General features: G+C 37.3%; 1 protein-coding gene across 1 annotated transcript in view; it reads left to right on the forward strand.

Annotated features, from left to right (window-relative positions):
• NT5DC3 (5'-nucleotidase domain containing 3) overlaps positions 1 to 20,004 on the forward strand; it is a 163,277-nt gene that overhangs the window by 2,468 nt on the left and 140,805 nt on the right. Inside the window, exon 2 of the mRNA XM_053719250.1 lies at positions 16,753 to 16,937. Within this exon, the coding sequence (XP_053575225.1) occupies positions 16,753 to 16,937 (185 nt within the window). The remainder of the gene's footprint in view (positions 1 to 16,752; positions 16,938 to 20,004) is intronic.

A 20,004-nucleotide genomic window follows, 5' to 3' on the forward strand; every position in this document is an offset into this window, starting at 1 on the left:
CTGTTGATTGGTGGCTGAACTTGTATGCCCATTTTCATTGGCTTACAAATGCGTTCAGCAAGCTCCCAGGAGTGCATTGCTGCTTCTTTAATAAAAGATACCAAGAGAATGACGCAAAATTGACAACATAAGTAAATTGGAAAGTTGTTTAAAAATGAATAATTTATTTGAATCACGAAAAAACTAATTTGGGTTTCATGTCCCTTTTGATTGGCTATCATGTTACATTTACAGTGGCCACATATATTTTGGTCTCTGAAAACGCCTGCCAACAATTAAAACATAGACATTGAAAAAGCAGCAACATTCCTGTTCCTTATAGTTTTAGTACAGCAGATGTTCTTGATAGAGATAGATATATCTCGCACACTATAGTGATAAGACCAATTACTAATTTAAACAGCAGTTCATCTAATGGTTAATAAAGAAGCAAAACGTTACCTGTTTCTCACAGGAATTATGATAGATTGGAATGAGGGCAAACCTGTCCACATGTGACCTAATTATCTTCAATCTCAGCACATACTATGGGCCAGATTATGAGTGGAGCTCTAACAGTTACGCGTTAGCGATAATGGGTTTATCGCAGATGTTTGTGCGCGTGAGGGAAAATAGTTTACTTTCAACTCATACGCGCGCAAATTTTAGCTTACTTCTAGTGGAGTTAAAGGGACATTAAACCCTATTTTTTTTTCTTTCATGATTCGGATAGAGAATACCATTTAAAGGACCAGTCAACACAGTTCATTTGCATAATCAACAAATGCAAGATAACGAGACAATGCAATAGCACTTTGTCTGAACTTCAAATGAGTAGTAGATTATTTTTTTTTGACAATTTTAAAAGTTGTCTTTTTTCCACTCCCCCTGTACCATGTGACAGCCATCAGCCAATCACAAATGCATACACGTACCATGTGACAGCCATCAGCCATTCACAAATGCATACACACTTATTCTTGCACATGCTCAGTAGGAGCTGGTGACTCAATAAGTTTGAATATAAAAAGACTGTGCACATTTAGTTAATGGAAGTAAATTGGAAAGTTGTTTAAAATGGCTGCTCTATCTGAATAATGAAAGTTTAATTTTCATTGAGTGTCCCTTTAAAACAACTTTCTAATTTACTTCTCTTATCTAATTTGCTTCATTCTCTTGATATTATGTCCTGAAAAGCATATCTAGATATGCACAGTAGTTGCTGATTGGTGGCTGCACATAGATGCCTCATGTGATTGGCTAACCCATGTGCATTGGTATTTCTTTAATAAAGGCTATCTAAATAAATAATGAAGCAAATTAGATAATAGAAGTAAATTGGAATGTTGTTTAAAATTGTATTCTCTGTCTGAATCATGAAAGAAATGTTTTGGGTTTAGTGTCCCTTTAATTCTCCAATAGGAGTGTTAAATAGCACTCCACTTGTAACCTGACCCTATGTGTTTAAGTCCCAACTACACATACAAGGGTTCTCATTGCTGGAGAAAGTTAGGCGCTAGCTGCACAGATACACTAGTTCATGCAGTCTCCTATGGCAGCAAGCTGACAGGCTAACCTACATGTAACCGAAAGAACAGTCCTCTTTTACTGATGAAGCTTCTGATAGGCTGTTCTCATCAGTGGGTCTTATTGAATGTAGATTGGGTGGGTAAGGTAATAAGATCTTTATTTTTTTCTAAGTGCAACAGAAGTGGTATATAATTACAATTCAAGGATTGATAACACATAAGAAATAGGGAGCAGGTAGTAATTTCTATGTTAGACTGCCAGTATACTATTTATTTGGCCACTCTATTAATAAACATATTCATATTAGTACACATAATACTTATTTCCAGTTTGGTTCACATGTATAAATTTCAGTGTTGCAGAACTTAGCTAATTACTGGTTATGCTGCTAAACATGGTTTGTGGCTTTCTTTTGGGAGTTTGCTAATTTTTGTTACATTTTGCATTTCAGAAGTTCTTGTTCAGCTGTGTTGCATGAGCCCGTATATCTTCATTTAAATATGGTATATTCCTGCTTTTGATATGCATCTTTCTTCTTAATCTTAAAATGGTACTCTATAATCCTTATAAAAATATAACAATTCACAAACCTAGTGCAAAATGGTTTTTTTTCTCCTACAGAACAGACTAAAATTATATATATTTCCAAGAACAGGGATGAGATATGAAGTACCACATTTTTATCATTGGCACTGCATGTTGCAGAATTTGTTTTCCAACTCAGCACAACTTTTTTTTTTATTAAGGAGTAATTGGCAGGGCCTATAAAGATTTGTTAAAACCTAGGTAACTATGTTTATTTAAAGTAAAATGCTTCCTTATTTTCACTATGAAATGGATAACGTAGCCACTGTTTTGCCTCTTTAAATTTTCATTTTTTATAGTATAGCATATTTTCTCCTATGACATAAGTAACATATAGCAAATTGGACTCTTGAATAAAGTTCTTGTAAAAATCATATTCTTTTAAAAATTATTATAATTTTCTTATATTAACTTTTGCAGACCTGCCAAAATATTTCATATCATACTCATTTGAATATCTAACAATGTTACAGAAATCTACTGAAAGGTGTTGTGTGTGGGTTTTTTTTTTTTTTTCCTTCTAGAATTCCTTTTTGTTAATACGTTACCGTTTGTGTTAAAAATAGCTACTGTAAAATGTTAGAAATTCTTACTTATTATTTTCAATCTAAGCAAAAGCTGTGAAATAAAAAAAAAAATATATATATACATACATACATACATACATACATACATACATACATACACACACAAACCTAAAAGTCTTACTACTCTCATAATAGCTTTTAGCCAGTGCTGTATCAAATTAACAGAAATCCACATAGCATATCTTGCATGATGGCAAATCTTTTGACATAAAATTTCTATCTATCCAGTAGTAGACCTACTCATTAGATGCCCTACCACTTACACTAATAAAAGGCTGTATAAATCTATCATATACTGTATACTTTTGCACTGATTGCATTTTACCATCTATACTATAATTGCGTTTGTAATGTCCGTCGGCAGTTGCGCACTCATCCGCGATGGAATGTTGGCAGAGCGAGGACAAAACCACCCTGCCATTTTCGGAATCCACCGGGATGCAGCGAAGGCAAACGGAGCATTACTAAAGCTACTAAATTACTAAAGCAACAACTAATCGCCCACATTAAAGTATTTAAAACCCCCACATCGCAATAAACCTTTCAGAACCCTGCCATTTTCGGAATCCACTGGGATGCAGCGAAGGCAAACAGAGCATTACAAAATCAACAACTAAAACTCCCACATCGCAATAAACATAATTAACTTATTAACCCTTTAAACCGACAAAAACCAAAACGCAAATAACTATCTAAATAACTAAGTACCCTAACCTAACACCCCATTAAATAAACCAAAATAACCTAAACTAATGATTTGAATAGCCAATAAAATTTCACTTGCTGTCATCCTATTGGCTGATTTGAGTAGCTCTCATCCTATTGGATGATTTGAATTGGAAGAATCAAATCAGCCAATAGGAAATCTTTAATCGCGTACCTTGAATTCACTATTCAGTGTACGGCGGAGATCGTATGAAGAGGATCCTCCACGCTCCAGGGTCACCGGTCTTCTGCTCTGCGGTCTTCAGTCTTCAGCACCGATCCGCGTGGGATGTTCTTGGAAGAAGAAGAGTTTTGCGCTTGGAAGAAGACTTCACCGCCTGGAACAGGACCTTCTCCAACGGACTTCAGGAACCGTGAGTACCAACCTGGGGGTTAGATTTAGTATTTTTAAAGGTTTTTTTGGGGAGGGGGTTTTTTATTTAGATTAGGGATGGGCAGTAAAAGAGCTAAATGCCCTTTTAAGGGCAGTGCCCAAACAAATTTCCTTTTTAGGGCAATGGGTAGTTTAGGTTTTTTTAGTGTTAGGTTCTTTTATTTTGGGGGGTGGGGGGTTTAATGTTAGGTGAGACTTTGTATATTTTTTTTTTTTTTTAAAAGAGCTGATTATCTTGGGGCAATGCCCTGCAAAAAGCCCTTTTAAGGGCTACTGGTAGTTTATTCTTAGAGTAGGGGGTGTTTTTATTTTTTGGGGGATCTTTTTTATTTTCATAGGATTTAGGTTTAATTTTGTTAAATTTGGTAATTTTGATTTTTTTATTTCTGTAATGTTAGCCTTTTTCATTTTTTTGTAAACTTATTTTTTTTTTTTTTTTTTTTTTTGGAACTTTAGAATGTATTAGTTTATTTAATGGGTTGTTAGGTTAGGGGGTGTTAGGTTAGTGTACTTGGTTATGTAAATAGTTATTTGCGTTGTGGGTTTTGGCGGTTTAAAGGGTTAATAAGTTAAATAGGTTTATTACGATGTAGGGATTTTGCGGTTTAGGGGTTAATAGGGTAATTGGGTGTATTGCAATGTGGGGATTTTTGCGGTATAGGGGTTAATAGGGTAATTGGGTTTATTGCGATGTGGGGGTTTTGCGGTTTAGGGGTTAATAGGGTAATTAGTTTATTGCGATGTGCGGTGGTTGACGGTTAAGTGGTTATTAATTTTTAGTTTTAATTGCAATTTTTTGGGGTAGGCGTAAATATAGGTTAAGAAATGTTAGGTTTATTTTTGGGGGGCGGCTCAGTCTAAACATTATTTATTCAGTCACAATGCATAGTGACTGTATAAATAATGTAGACCCTGACATTTTTATTAATGCTTATTTTTTTTCTGTGTCAGTGTCTACATTATAGGGAAATTAATAACTAGAAGTGATGCCTGTTTTACTAAAAATGTTGTATATAAAGAAATATACTTAAAGTAGATATAATTTAAAGAGAAGAAATTTTGTATTTATTTAGGGCAGTAGTTTGTCCAATTAGAGTGTGTCCTATATCTGTAGTTTATTATATAGGAAAATATTTTTGATATATTTAAGATAGTAGTCCATTAAAACTATAGTATTGCTACACATGTAGCTTAAATTTTTATATAAAAAGAGCTACAAAATACGTTGTTTCTACATCTGTAGTTTTAAAAAAATAATTAGACTGCCCCCTGGGCAGGCTTATTGACTAGTTTATATAATAAAGCAAAGTTAAAGGGCCACTGTAAGTAAATATTTTCTATGCCTGTTACTAACTAACTAACTAACTACCCAAATACGCTTTTTATCAATAGCATTTCATTAACATATCTCTACCGTATATCAGAAATCGTGTCTGCAAATGTAATTGTTTTCCAAACCCACTCCGTGGGTATCCTTTGCTCTGTACCAATCCGTTTACAATACCTAGGTTTCAAAATGGCGCTTTAAACACAAAGTTATTGGTTTAAGTATTTTGAACACGCAGTGCCGAAAATAGTGGGCAGGATAACGTGACATCATCGGCGAATAAAAAGATAACTTTTAGAACGTTATGAAACTTCGTTTTGGAGAAAAATATAGGTCAGTAGGTTTTAATTAATGTTTATTAACTTTAATATGATAGTTGTTTAGCTTAAAAATTATAACAGAAAGTAATCTTTAAGTACTTTTTCAGCATACCGACACAATTCGTATCAGGTTTTTCAATAGACTAGTGCCTTTCTAAGAAAATAGCTTTGCAGAATTTCCCAAACTTTTTAGAATGATACCCAATTGTTGAAGCACTTAAATTTAAAAGTGATGCAGCATAGGCATGAAAAAGCTGACTACAAAATATCACCTGATCATCCCTATGTAAAAAAAGGAAGATATTCTACCTCACAATTTCCTCAATAGCTACATCCCATTGTAAAGGAACTTTAAGCCGCCAATCAGGATGCTAGTCCCGGGACTTGCAACGGAGAGTGCAACTGGCATGTACAGGAACAATCCGTTATTTTACTATTCGGTTAATGAAATTTACTATGAAATCTGATAAAATTTCAGCAAAATCTAATGTGACATCAGCACTGATGAAAAACTAAATAAAGCCAATCTGCTTCATCCTGTAGCTGAAGGATAGTTCACAGAGAGCAATTAATATTGTGAGACATGTTAAGGGAAAATATCTTCCTTTCTACATAGAGTAATATGTCCCTTTTAAATGTAGTAGAATTATACAGAGAATGAGTAGAAATAAATTATAAACTCTAAAAATATTACATTTATTTTAAACATGCAGAAATACTGATTTCACAGACGAGTGACAACATATGTATATTATAACTCGCTTATAGTAAAAATTATTAGAAGTAAGAAAACTAAAGAAAAAGACTTGCACCATAATTATACAAAATAGATTTTTACAATTTGCTATCTATTTTACACCAGACAACTCTCAGCTTTTTTTAAATATCTGCAATTATCTCAGACACACAAGGTTCTCTAGGCCCTGGCTACAAAATAAAGCTTCTGGTTTATAGTTCCTATAGTCATCAGTTGACAGCTATGATACAAAGGCAATTGTACAAATGAGGCCTCTTATGATATATTATATAGGGGGGCTTCTTTATAGCCTTTCGTCCTGTGAATTTGAAACCTGGAGGACATGTTCTCCAAAAGATAAAGAGCATTGGTCTTTAAAGCTAATTCTTGTAAACGTATATTGATTGTTACATTACTAATATACGCCAAGAAACACTTCTTCAAAATGTCTTTACATTTTTATAAAGTATAAATAACTTTCGTGAAATGGATTTAATATTTCATCAGACACTTTGGCTGATGTGTTGATTGATTGAAGGATAAGTAGTGTTAGCTTTATGTTGGTGAAGAAACCTTACAGTACATCATATCTGACAAGTACAGAAACATCATCTGACTCCTCTCAGAAGGATAATAAAGGAATTGGGGAGAGTTTCTTGTGGGGAGTTATTTGAGATCTTTTAAAAATCAAACTATATTTAAAGTAAAAGTCCAGTTTTAGGTACATTTTAAAGATAGTCATTTGAATAAGATAAATTTGTAGGGTAAATGTTATCATATAATGAAAATAGTTGTACAGGATAAAAAAATTGATGTTTTCAATTAAAGGATTCCTATTTGTTCAGAGTAGATAATAGCTAGCTTTATTGGGGGTAAGTGAACACCTGTAAAAGCTAGACGAAGGTTTAATAAGAACTTTGTGTTTCCAGATACTCAAGAGGTTAAATCGCTTTCACCTAGATTACGAGTTTGAGCGCTATAGGGGAAAGTAAAGAACGCAACAAAAGTTTCGTTATTTAACCCCCCTGTAACCGGCCATTGAAGTTTTAGAAAAACCCGGCTTGTGCGTGCGTTATGGCTGTGTTGAGCTCCATACGCACACAAAACGAGCGCTGTGTTTGACGTGCTTGTGCACTCTTCCCCATAGACATCAATGGGAGAAGGGTGTCAGGGAAAAAAAAAACACCTGCGATCGGTGGAATGAAAAGCTCCGTAACACAGCCCCATTGATGTCTATGGGGAAAGAAAACTAACGTTTAAACAACACCCTAACATAAAAACCAAGTTTAAACATCCCTAATCTGCCCACCACCGCCATCGCCGCCATCTACATAATGTTAACCCCTGATCTGCGACTCCCGATATCGCCGTCACCTAAAAAAAACTAACCCCTAATCTGCCGCTCTTGATATCGCCGCCACTATACTAAAGTTATTAACCCCTATTCCGCTGCTCCCCGACATCGCCGCAACTAAATAAAGTTATTAACCCCTAAACCTCTGGCCTCCCACATCAATACCACTAAATAAATCTATAAACCCCTAAACCGCCAGCCCCCCACATCGCAAAAATCTATATTAAACCCTTACGTAACCCTAACACCCCCTAACTTTAACATATTTAAGCTAGCGCTAAACTAAATTTACAATTATTAACTAAATACATATATGTGAAATAAAACCTAAGCTAGCTACAATATAACTAATAGTTAGGTTTTATTTCACAGGTAAGTTTGTATTTTAACTAGGTAGACTAGTTGGTAAATAGTTAACTATTTACTAACTACCTAATTAAAATAAATACAAACTTACCTGTGAAATGAAACCTAACCTGCCTTACACTAAAACCAAAAATTACAACAACAAAAAACACTAAATTACAAAAAAATAAAAATCTAAATGATCCAAAATAAAAAAGAATTACACCTAATCTAATAGCCCTATCAAAATAAAAATGCCCACCCAAAATAAAAAACCTAGCCTACAATAAACTACCAATGGCCCTTAAAAGACCATTGGAGGCGCAGAGCAGGTACATCCTGAAGACATCCGGCGCGGAGCATCCTCTTCATATGTTCGCCGCCGTACACTGAATCTTCAATGCAAGGGACGCAATTCAAGATGGCGTCCCTTGCATTACTATTGGCTGAGAAATTTTAATCGGCCAATAGGAAATAGGGCTCCTAAAATGCTATTGGCTATTCAAATCAGCCAATAGGATTTAAGCAGCTCTCATTCTATGGCTAATTTGAAGAACAGACTTTTTTTCTTCTAACAATTGATATCGTGAGAACTACACACTGCTCTGTCATATTATGCATACAACATCATGGACACGAACACAAATCAGATCAAATGTACAAACAACAATCGCTCACGCAACATAGCACATACGCATTCAACATTCACAATCCTTTACAACTAATACTACATAACATTTACACTAAACGAGGAATCGGAAAATACGTTGCGATCTGCATCACGGAACAACATGAAAAAAGAATTGGACACTGATTCACAAACAAAACATTTGCGTTGCCGATTAGAAAACATTATTAAAAAATAAACATTTACAACAATTAAAAAAAATACTATACGAACAGAATCAGAACAGAAATCAGCATTTAGATTTTGGGATACTAAATTAGGAGAATGTTATGCAAAACGATCACTATGACATCATCGCATTATACACATTCCACAAATACATATGTGCATTTACAAACTCCATATGAGCATGCACAAATTAAAACTACTCCATATTGCACACATACAAATCTTCACTAAAGCACACCTGGACCTCGTTTAATTTGCATACCGGTACATCATTAACCATTTACATTTACATAGCACGCTAGAAACATGGCTTCCTTGACTGTATTGCTTTTTCCAGAGAGATTTAGTTAGAGAGAGTTAGTGAGATACCAGAGGTGGAGACAGTGAGTTACAGTTAGTGAGAGTTACAGGCCCATTTATCAAAGGTCTTGCGGACCTGATCCGACACTGCGGATCAGGTCCGCAAGACCTCGCTAAATGCGGAGAGCAATACTCTCTCCGCATTTAACATTGCACCAGCAGCTCACAAGAGCTGCTGGTGCAACGCCGCCCCCTGCTGACTCGCGGCCAATCGGCCGCCAGCAGGGAGCTGTCAATCAACCCGATCGTATTCGATCGGGTTGATGTCTGGCGATTCCTGTCCGCCTGTTCAGAGCAGGCGGACAGGGTTATGGAGCAGCGGTCTTTTGACCGCTGCTTCATAAGTTGTGTTTCTGGCGAGTCTGAAGACTCGCCAGAAACACGGCCCTTCAAGCTCCATACGGAGCTTGATAAATGGGCCTGCCGGTGACAGAGTGAGAGTTTGTCTGGGTGAGTGTGCGAGTGCTGTTTTATGGTACATTACATAAACACATTTACACGCAAACACATTCAATACATTCATATGCATATCATTAGCACTACACACACACACACTCCATACCCCATTCCCTTTAATCCCATAGTTAGAATTTATTTGATTTACAACAAATTATTGTTTACATTCCCTCATTTAATCTTTTTTTTTTTTTTAATAGGGTTCAGGATCATTTTAAGAACTGGAAAGCTGATACAAAACCCTTAGGTTGAGCTATGTTGAAATATTGATATATTAATAAGAATGATGAGGAAACCATCATTATGAACTTTTCAAAGTTAGATAGTTGGGAGGGGTAGGTATAGTAGGGCCTCATAACTAAAATTAAAGGAATAGGGAATATAGTCTGACACGTCTATCCTATGTCAGTGAGTAGGGAAAATTCAACAAAAATGCATTAAAGTAATTGCTAATATGATCACACATTTTCATTGCCAGAGGAAAAAATATGAGGTTTCAATAGAATGATGCCTCCTATCTACAGAACCATAGCCATAATTGTTGGTATCTTAAAGGCGTTTAGGATATACTCCTGGTGCGCCACCCCGGCCGCAGATAGCCCACCATCAGCATAAGATAAGGTGAAGTTACCTCTCATAAATCAGTACCCACCATACTTGTAAATCAAGAGCCTAATTTATGTAAATAAGGGAATGCTACATGTGTCTAGGGTTATGACTATGAGAATGAGCAGGCAAACACTGCGTAATTTAGCTAAATAAAGAAGTGTATAGGGGTATATTAGCCTAGCTGGCAAACCTCCTCACCTTAATATAATATGACTATGGGACAGACCCAGTTTGTGTTAGGGAGACAATCAAGAAATTTCAAAATAGCAAAAGAACAGCTTATCAAAAACCAAGTACACATATAATTGACATAGATTTTACACTCTAAACCCATTGCACCCAAAGCTCAATTGATGTGCTGAAACCAAAAAATTTAAATGGGAAAAATATTCCAAACATGTAACAGTCATCATTGAATAACAGTATCGGCTTGTATATGTCTAGTTTTTATCAATCACCTAGACCTGATCTGACAGTGTCGTCCTGCAATATTATTAGGGAGACTCTCCTAGTTATGTCCAGCCTGACAGTCTCAGAAATGAGTCTCATCTGCAGGGCTTCGGCCCTCCTTAACCTATTCCCTGCCGGTCATCATGCGGAGAGCTTTTTTCGTTACGGCGTCCTGAACACAGGGAGCAAACGCTCCATGCGACAATTACTTTTGAGCAGCTTGTTGCAGAATAGCCTCTGTTTTGGGAGGTTAAGTGCTTCCTGCTCAGTACTCTTTCTGCTCCGATCAGTCATGAGGGGGTGGTTAGAAGGTAATAGGCTGTGATTGTCAGATTGGGCAAATTTGAAGCGGGCTGCTCCCTGTGTCTCAGCTTCCTCCCATGTTCTGGTGATAGTTTTGGGCAGTTTATTAGAGGGTAGCAGGCCAGGGGTATAAAAAAATGTGTATGCAAAACAGGCCCATCGCTGTCTCTCTAAATCTTGTGGGGATTTCTTTGCAGTGTTCCGGCCTGAATGAAGGGAGCAAACGCTCCGTGTAGTTATTACCTGTGAACGACTCACTGCAGCTCGGTCCCCATTTCCCTTGGCAGTCAGGAGTTTGATGTTCGGGAGGTCCAATCCGGGTGGCATAGTTTCTCCACTGCTTTCACTTGGGGGAGCTACAACGGGTACAGGTCTCCAAAAAAAGTCTGCACAGCTCAACTTCTAAACTCCGGTAGTGGTCGCTTATGTGCTGCATCATGTCACGCTCCCATTTGTTGAGGGCCTCCATTTTCCATGTTTGTTATCTCTTATTAAATATAGTTCTTATGCGGCTCCGTTTCCCAAGCACACCCAAGAGCACTATATATATCCAGATAAACGGTTCCCTTTTATCAGAAAAGTAGACAGTCAACTGTGGACTGCTATACCCCAGCTCACTGGGGGGGGGGGTCGATATCCTGTGGTAAGGCCGCCGCCTAGGAACTCAACGGGCCAGATCTGGGTCCTATCGATCATAAACTCTGCAGGCTTAATATCAATCAATGCTGCTCACCCTTAACAAGTCAAAGATGAGATTGTTAGTGCTGTATAATGCAGAATCTCTGCTTTAATCTGCGGATTGAGCAGATCCCGTCAGGAACAAGATATTGCGACCTTTCATGGCCGCTGCCTAGCCACTCCCCTTTTTTTTATTATATTATATATATTATATATATATAATATATATATATATATATATATATATATATCTGTTAATACCCCTTACCCTATTTATTTTTTTTATTTTTTTAATACCATTCAGTTTGAGCACTTTACTTTTAGTTCATTATTTTGACCACCTTTCATTTGGGCACTTTCAGATTTTTAACGAGTATGGCGGGAAGGAGGGCTAGGGGAGAGCCGAGGCAGGAGATCAGTGAGGAGCTCTTAGAGCTTTTTACGCAGCGGGTTATGGAGAAGGTTAGGGAGCAGGTTATGCAGGAGAGAAGGACAGGGAGGGGGAGAGGAACTGGAGAGGAAGGGGTGGGTGAACAAGTTGCTGGGCCCAGTGGTGTAGGGCAGGAGTGCAGACAGGGCTCATTACAGTTCGGACAACAGAGGCTCACATCACAGGGGAAGCCCAGGCAGAGGGAGGAGAGGTATACCACAGAGGAGAAAGAGGTCCTTATAGCAGCCTATATGGAGAAGGCTAGGAGGCTGCAGGCACCGAAGACCACCCCTTCAGAGAAGAAAAAGTTGTGGCTGGAGATCACGGATGCCGTCAACGCAGTGGGGGAGTTCAGGAGGGATGTCAAATCAATACAGCACCGCTACCGGGACTGCAGAAGTGAACTCAAGAAGATGTCAAGGGAGAATGAATACCATGCAGGGACTGGTGGCAGGCCTGAACAGACATTTGTATACAGCCGCTGGGAGGACATGCGTCCAAACATCTCCGAGGTGGCCATAGTAGGGATCGAAGGAGGAATTGATACTGGGAACCTGCCCCTCTCATCTGCTGATAAGCTCATTTAATAATCTCTTTACATCCACCTCGTAACCCATTCACACGCAAAAGAAATTAGGGCTATGACTAACGCAATTACGCTTTTTTCAACATTATTACGGAAACGCATTCAGAACTACCTTGAGAAAGTTGGATTTGAAGAAAAGCCATCACATTTAGTATTTAGCCTACAGATTAGGTGTGCATTTAAACATATTTAAGACGCACACAAAAATAAATTCATATTGACCAGCTAGATGTCAGAAAGACAGGTTTGCAAATACGTAAATCGTATTGATTGCTTTTGGTTACAATTGAATTACGAAGGCAGCCTCATTAATACACTTTCAAATATAAAACATTTACAGCTTTATTTGAAACTGTGTGCTAATATCTGAGGCCGGGGAGGAGGAAACACAGCACAAACAGGCTCCTCCTTCACCCAAGCATGAGAGTGGTGCAGAAGGTGACACGCCATCTCGGGGAGAAATGGAAGATATCCCTCTTTTTTTCTCTTTCTCTTTTTTTTCTCTTTCTCTTTTTTTTTTTTTCTCTTTCTCTTTTTTTTTCTCTTTCTCTTTTTTTTTTTTCTCTTTCTCTTTTTTTTTTTTCTTTCTCTTTTTTTTTCTCTCTTTTTTTTTTTTCTCTCTTTTTTTTTTTTTTTCTCTTTCATCCTATATCTGCATATTTAAGCTATGACCTGCTACATACAAAGGGGCCTATCAAGCTAAAGACCGCTGCTCCATAACCCTTTCCACCTGCTCTGATGAGGCGGACAGGAATCGCCACAATTCAACCCGATCAAGTACGATCGGGTTGATTGACAACCCCCTGCTGGTGGCCAATTGGCCGTGAATCTGCAGGGGGCAGCGTTGCACCAGCAGCTCACAAAAGCTGCTGGTGCAATGCTGAATACGGAGAGCGTATTGCTCTCCTCCGCATTCAGTGATGTCTGTCGGACTTGATCCGCACTGTCGGATCAGGTCCGACAGACATATGATAAATAGGCCTCAAATGGTTAAAGCGCATCCTATATCTGCAAATTTAAGCTATGACCTGCTACATATGCGGTTTTCGCTAAAACTAACCATTTATTTGTCTCTTTCAGAAAATGTCTAAAGGGCATCCTATAGCTGCACATTACACAAACACAACTGTTTGCGAACATTACATTGGCAATTGTCTAACTACTTAACCATGCTGTGCAAAAGTACTCACCAACCAGCCACCCATGGGGAAACTGTCCGTCCTCAAACTGCCGCCACAGTGACTACTGCCTGAGGATACGGGCATCATGACTGCCCCCCACTGAAATTCACACACACCTGCTTAATCCTCATCGGTGCGTCACAAACGAATTACACTTTCAGACTCTGAAAATGTTTGCGATTTCGGAAGGGGAGATCATCTGCTGGAGCACGCAGCGCAATGTGGGTGCAATCTATTGCTCCCAAAACATTGGGCATTCCAGCTTTTGCATAGAATTCACTCTTGAGTCGCCTCCAATCGTCTTCATTTTGAGGGAATCCTATGTAAAGCTTACAAACTCGTACCATGGCGTTCAGAAACCTTTCAATAACCACAGAGAAGGTACCCTGGGACAACCCATGCATGTACCCTTCTCCAGATTGAAAGCTTCCGGAGGCCAGGACATGTATGCAGCATAGCATCTTGGTCATGCCAGGGATTGCAGTCCGCATACGTTTGCGTGGCTTCAGGTAAGGTTCAAGTACTTTATAAAGGCTCGTGAGCCGCTGTTGATTGAGCCTATACTTGTCAAAAACCTCAAAGTCGCTCATGTTTTCCAAGGTGGGCCTCACCCTGTGAGCACGAGGACCTCTAATCAGACATTCCCCACGCACCTACACAATCTAACTGCGGATTATACATATTTGCAAAGCCAAGCAGCACAAAGCCAAACAGTAGAGCAAACGCACAAGGAGTAACAAGGTATGCAAAAACACAAAAGCGATTTGATACAATGTCGATCACTAGGGACGCTTTGGCCATGTTTGGGGGATTTATAGTGCAATATGTCCAATGGTAGCGTGTTCGTAATAATTGCTGATTATATACACTTGATTGTATGTGAGCGGCGCAAATGCTTTCAGAGCAGTTTGCTGAAATTTTGTTTTTCCCCAATAAATCCAAATGTGAAAGTGTTTGTGTAAAATGTAACATATACAGTGCATTTTCGAAATGTTTGTTCATATGCGTAACAAATACTTATTAAACGTGATGTTATAGTAAAAACCACACGTCCACGCTAACATGATTGAAAGTGCATACTTGTGTATAATGTGTGCACAGACATGGCATAGAATCTGATCGATCAATGTTGCTGCAATATTGTTGCAAAACGATAAAGTAACTGCTGACATCTATAATATTATATATAAGTGATTGGCGAGATTTCAATATTTTACGTGTCCCATTGAAATCGCAAAAATAATGATCTTCCAACCTCTCGTCTACGTATATGTAATAGTGAATGAGAAACTGATGAAAGGGGCGGTACAGCCCTAATGCTGGAATCTGTATGGTTGAAACTTAGAATGATGTCCTCATATTAGCAACATGCCTGTCTAGTTTGCAAATATTCGTTCTGTTGTATTTTGCAACATTCTTATTGTGTGATGATTAAAAAGATAAATTTGTGCTTTGTTGTTGTGTGATGCGTGTTATGTACATATATGTATGTATTGTGATTCTCTGCCACATTTATTGTTCCTTCCAAAAAAGCGACAACTATAATATTTTCTAAGGATATCTTATAATTATACTGAATTCTTAATGTTATATTATGAGTAAATCGTGATGTTAAAGGGACACTAAAGCCATAATTTATCTTTCATGATAGAGAGAGAATCCAATGTTAAACAACCTTTTATGTATATGCAGCCCATCATTCATCTGGTGAGCCTATCTCGATATGCTGTTCATCAAAGCATAGAAATAGAATAACTGAAATGCTATAATAGACGTAAATGAGACAAGTGTTTAAAATTGCCTACTGTTTCTGAATCATGAAATCTTAAAGTATTTTTTATGTCCGTTTTTAAATGTGTTAATTCTTGAAACAGATTTCGTATTGGTGATGGTAGAATTGATTGTGATTTATTGTTGATGTAATTTCCTAAAAGATTTTTTACGATTTGTCATTGCGGGACAAACGCAAGAATGAATGGCAGCCACAATTATAATGCTGCCATTACAAGTTTTCAAAGATCAAAATCTCTCTTGCGTTACGGAAAGAGGCCGGTCGCGTGCACGAGCATGTGTTCCCCATAAAAGTCAATGGAGGCTAGAAATTGCATGGAAAAAACTTCCAACACCGCTGTTGAGCGTTAAGTGAGTGACGTCATGCCATTCTGAGAAAAAGTACTGAAATCGTGATAATTTTATATTTAAAATGTTTTGTGTACGCAATGTGCTGTATATTGTTTGTATGTATTGATTTCTGTATGTGTGTGATGATATTTGTACGTAGCTAAATGAGTATGTTCATGTATGTCTATGTAAGTCAATGTAAAATTGTTTTTTGTGCAACACCCGAGATCTCGTATCTTTTATCCGTTATATTTTCTTTCTCAAAATAAATTATATATAAAAAAAAAATTGTAGAGTGTTTGAGTGTAAGTGTACTTTGTATAATATTTTTGAAGTGATTCGTGAATGTTTTGGGTAACGATATATCAATAACTACTGGTCTGGGAGAGCGTTATGGATTTGAGCGTAGATGGTGATTTTTGTGGCGCTACAGAAACTTGTAATAGCAGCTTTAGGGAAAATGAGGCATTATGGCCCATAACGATGCTATTTGAGTCATAATGGAAAACTCATAATCTAGTTGTTAGTTAATCTGATACTATAAAAAATATTGCAACATAAAGTTTTTTTCACTGCTATTTTTTTGGGATTGCAGAGCTTATATTTTGTTAAGTCTTGTATTAATGGTTTAAATTAATAGCATGGCTGCAAGGATATGGAATTAGTACATTTTGAACATTAACTTTTTAATTTGGATGTAGAAGCCTAAAAAACAACCATGATGTTTACAATCATATGTAAAGTAGACCATTTATTTGAAATTCCATTCCAAGCATTTGAAATTTTGGAAACTTAATGTATGCTTTAAATACCTTCACTTTATACTAATTAAAACCTTTTTTTTTTTTTTCTCTTTCAAGAAATCACATCTTCCATCTCAAGCAATATGTTGAATCCAGATGCCATTTTTTCCAACAATGAAATGAGTCTTAACGACATTGGAATTTATGGCTTTGATTATGATTATACACTGGCATTCTACTCGAAAGATCTTCACACACTCATTTTCAACACTGCCAGAGATCTTTTAATTAATGAGCACAGGGTAAGACTATTTTCACACACTTTTTTTTTTGTTTTTTGTTTTATCTCAAGATAAAATTAATAGTTTCTGAAATCCTGTTTTTTTTTGTTTTGTCTGTGATATTAATGTATAAAATGTCCTATTTTTCATGAGAAAATGACAAGTTAAAGATGATTTATGGTAAAGCTAACCGAAAATACATGATTTGGCTTAACTGATGGTTAACGATGATTAACAATTAATTTCTCATAAAGGCAATTCCAAAATCTATATTGGCACAGACGCAAATAATTAGTAAGTACAGGAACATCTGTTTTTTCCAAGAAACAAAACAATCAGCCAATAGAATGCATCAGCCAATAGGATTTTTTTCTACCTTAATTCCGATTGGAATCTAAGGGACGCCATCTTGGATGATGTCACTTTAAGGTACCTTCATTCAGCTTTAGTCGTCGGATGAAGAGGATGCTCCGCTTCGGATGTCTTGAAGATGGACCCGCTTCGCGCCGGATGGATAAAGATAGAAGATGCCGTCTGGATGAAGACTTCAGCCCATCTGGAGGACCACTTCGCCCGGCTTGGATGAAGACTTCTCCCGGCTTCGCAGGTATAGGCCCTAATACAAATTGCTTCCAATTTGAGATCAAGTACCCTTAAAATACATTCTAGAATCTGTATTTTTCTTCATGTTTCTAGTAAGGGGAGGGGTTCAGGGGTGGCCACCCGTGGACAAACTTATTAAATTCTAAATTTTGCTTTACTGCAGGACCCTTTTTATTTATTTTTTCCCCCTCAAGATGTATATACTGCCTTTTGCTATAGTTAATTACTTTAATAAATAATAGGTGCAATTAACCTGAACAAACATGGTTACGTTTATTGACTTGTGTACTTAAAACTTTGCTGATATTAGAGAAATAACAAAGAGGAACGATCACAGAACTATTAGGCCTGGAAGGACACAATACAGTAAATTTTGGGATTAAATGGCAGTTGACACGTTCTTGCAATGTTAGTAAATGTAACTTGAGTGCTGATTAATGCTACACTATTAGATTTGTATTTCTATTTTTAGATCTGTATATTTCAGAAATGTTTTTCGTAGAATAAGATTGATATACCATTAATGATTTCAAAATAAAATGCAGTTTAGAATTCTTAAACAACCGAGTAAATACAGTATATTTGCATAATATAAAATACATAATAACAAGACAATGCAATAGCACTTAGTCTGAACTAACTCCTGTACCATGTGACAGCCATCAGCAAATTACAAATGCATATACGTATATTCTGGTTCTTGCACGATGCTCAGTAGGAGGTTGGTGACTCAAAGTGTCAATATAAAGAGACTGTGTGCACATTTTGTTAATGGATAGTAATGTGAAAGTTGTTTAAAATTGTATGCTCCTATCTGAATTGGCTGCACCCTATAAGTTGGATGCATATGTTATATCACAGAAATACAGTAGCTGTACATTTTTTTTTTTTTTTTTGTTTTTTTTCCTTATGGAAACCATTATCACTTTTGAAAAAGGGATCCATTAAACTATGGTAACAATCATTCATTCAGATTAACATCACATGAGTGTGTACAAACAAAGATATATAAAATTTTCATGTTTTTAATATTTTACATTGTCCTGTTTGGATGTATTGTCCTAGAGCAGAGTTTTCCAAACTTTTCATGTTGGTGACAACACTTTTTAGGATCTACATCATTTTGTGTCACAGTATTTCAGTTGTACTAGCAAACAGGAGGTTAAACTAACTTGGTTTTAAGAGATACAGACACATACATATTTTGTATAATAAAATATATTTACAAGTAACAATATGTTATGTGCAAGAATTGGAGAAAAAAAAGTTTTAATAAGACCAATAGCTATTATTGGATGAACACAGTTTCTTGGTGGAATATTAGATAAAGACACTCGCATTTCATCAAGCAGCTGTCCCACTCACTGACTACACATGCAGTCACAAGCCGATTGAGGGGACTACACGTGCAGTCAGAGCCAACATGCCATCAAAACCACCAATGGGAATAGTTTTCAGTTCCCACTGAGCTGCACCCAATAGGTTAAAGTGATCTGTGACCAACTAGGTATCAATCATTTGTCAACCATGTGATAGTGTAGCAGGCAGGCGGACACACCTAGACACTGCCATCGACACACTAATGTGTCGCGACACACAGTTTGGAAAGCACTGTCCTAGATTATTGAAAATAATCACATTTTGTTGCTTTTACAGCGTGAAATAAAGAGACACAGTTTTCGTTTATCCACTTGTAATTACTGTGTGCAGTATTATAATAATAATTATTGTAATTACTAATCAGTGGAGTTGCAAAAAGGATCACCCCCTGTGTCAGTATTTTGATGAACCACCTTTTGCTTTAATTACAGCCTTTAGTCTGTTGGGATATGTCTCTACTAACTTTGCACATCTAGACTGTGGTGCACATAAGTGCCGCCACTGTTCTTTGCAGAACTGCTCCAGTTCCGTTACATTTCATGGTGACCGTTTGGGGACTGCAGTCTTCAAGTCATGCCACAGATATTCAATGGGGTTTAAGTCTGGCTCTGACTAGGCCATGCGAAGGACATTCATGGTTTTTATCCTTGGGGCAGCAGATTTTCCTCAAGCATTTGAATGTATTTGCCCCATTCATTATCCTTCTATCCTGACAAGTGCTCCAATGCCTGCTGCAGAGAAACAACCCCATAACACGATAGTTACCATGCTTTACTGGATTTCCTCTAGACATATCATTTGGTGTTGAGTGCAAATAATTATTTTTAGTCCTCATCTGACCATAACACCCTTTCCATGTGGCCTCAGAATCTGCTAGGCGTGTTTGGTAAAGCTCAGTTGTGACTGGCATTGTGGCTTTCCTCATTCAACCCTCCCATACATGCCACATTTGTGGAGAATTTGCGATATTATGTCACATGCACACAATGACCACTCTTTGTCATAAATCTCCTGCAACTGCTTCAGAGTAGCCTCTGACCAGTTTCCTCCTGGCTCTTTCATCTAGTTTGGAACAATGTCCTGATCCAGAGAGGGTCTGTGTTGT

The sequence above is a fragment of the Bombina bombina genome, chromosome 6, assembly GCF_027579735.1.
Source record: "Bombina bombina isolate aBomBom1 chromosome 6, aBomBom1.pri, whole genome shotgun sequence".
Lineage (NCBI taxonomy): Eukaryota > Metazoa > Chordata > Amphibia > Anura > Bombinatoridae > Bombina > Bombina bombina.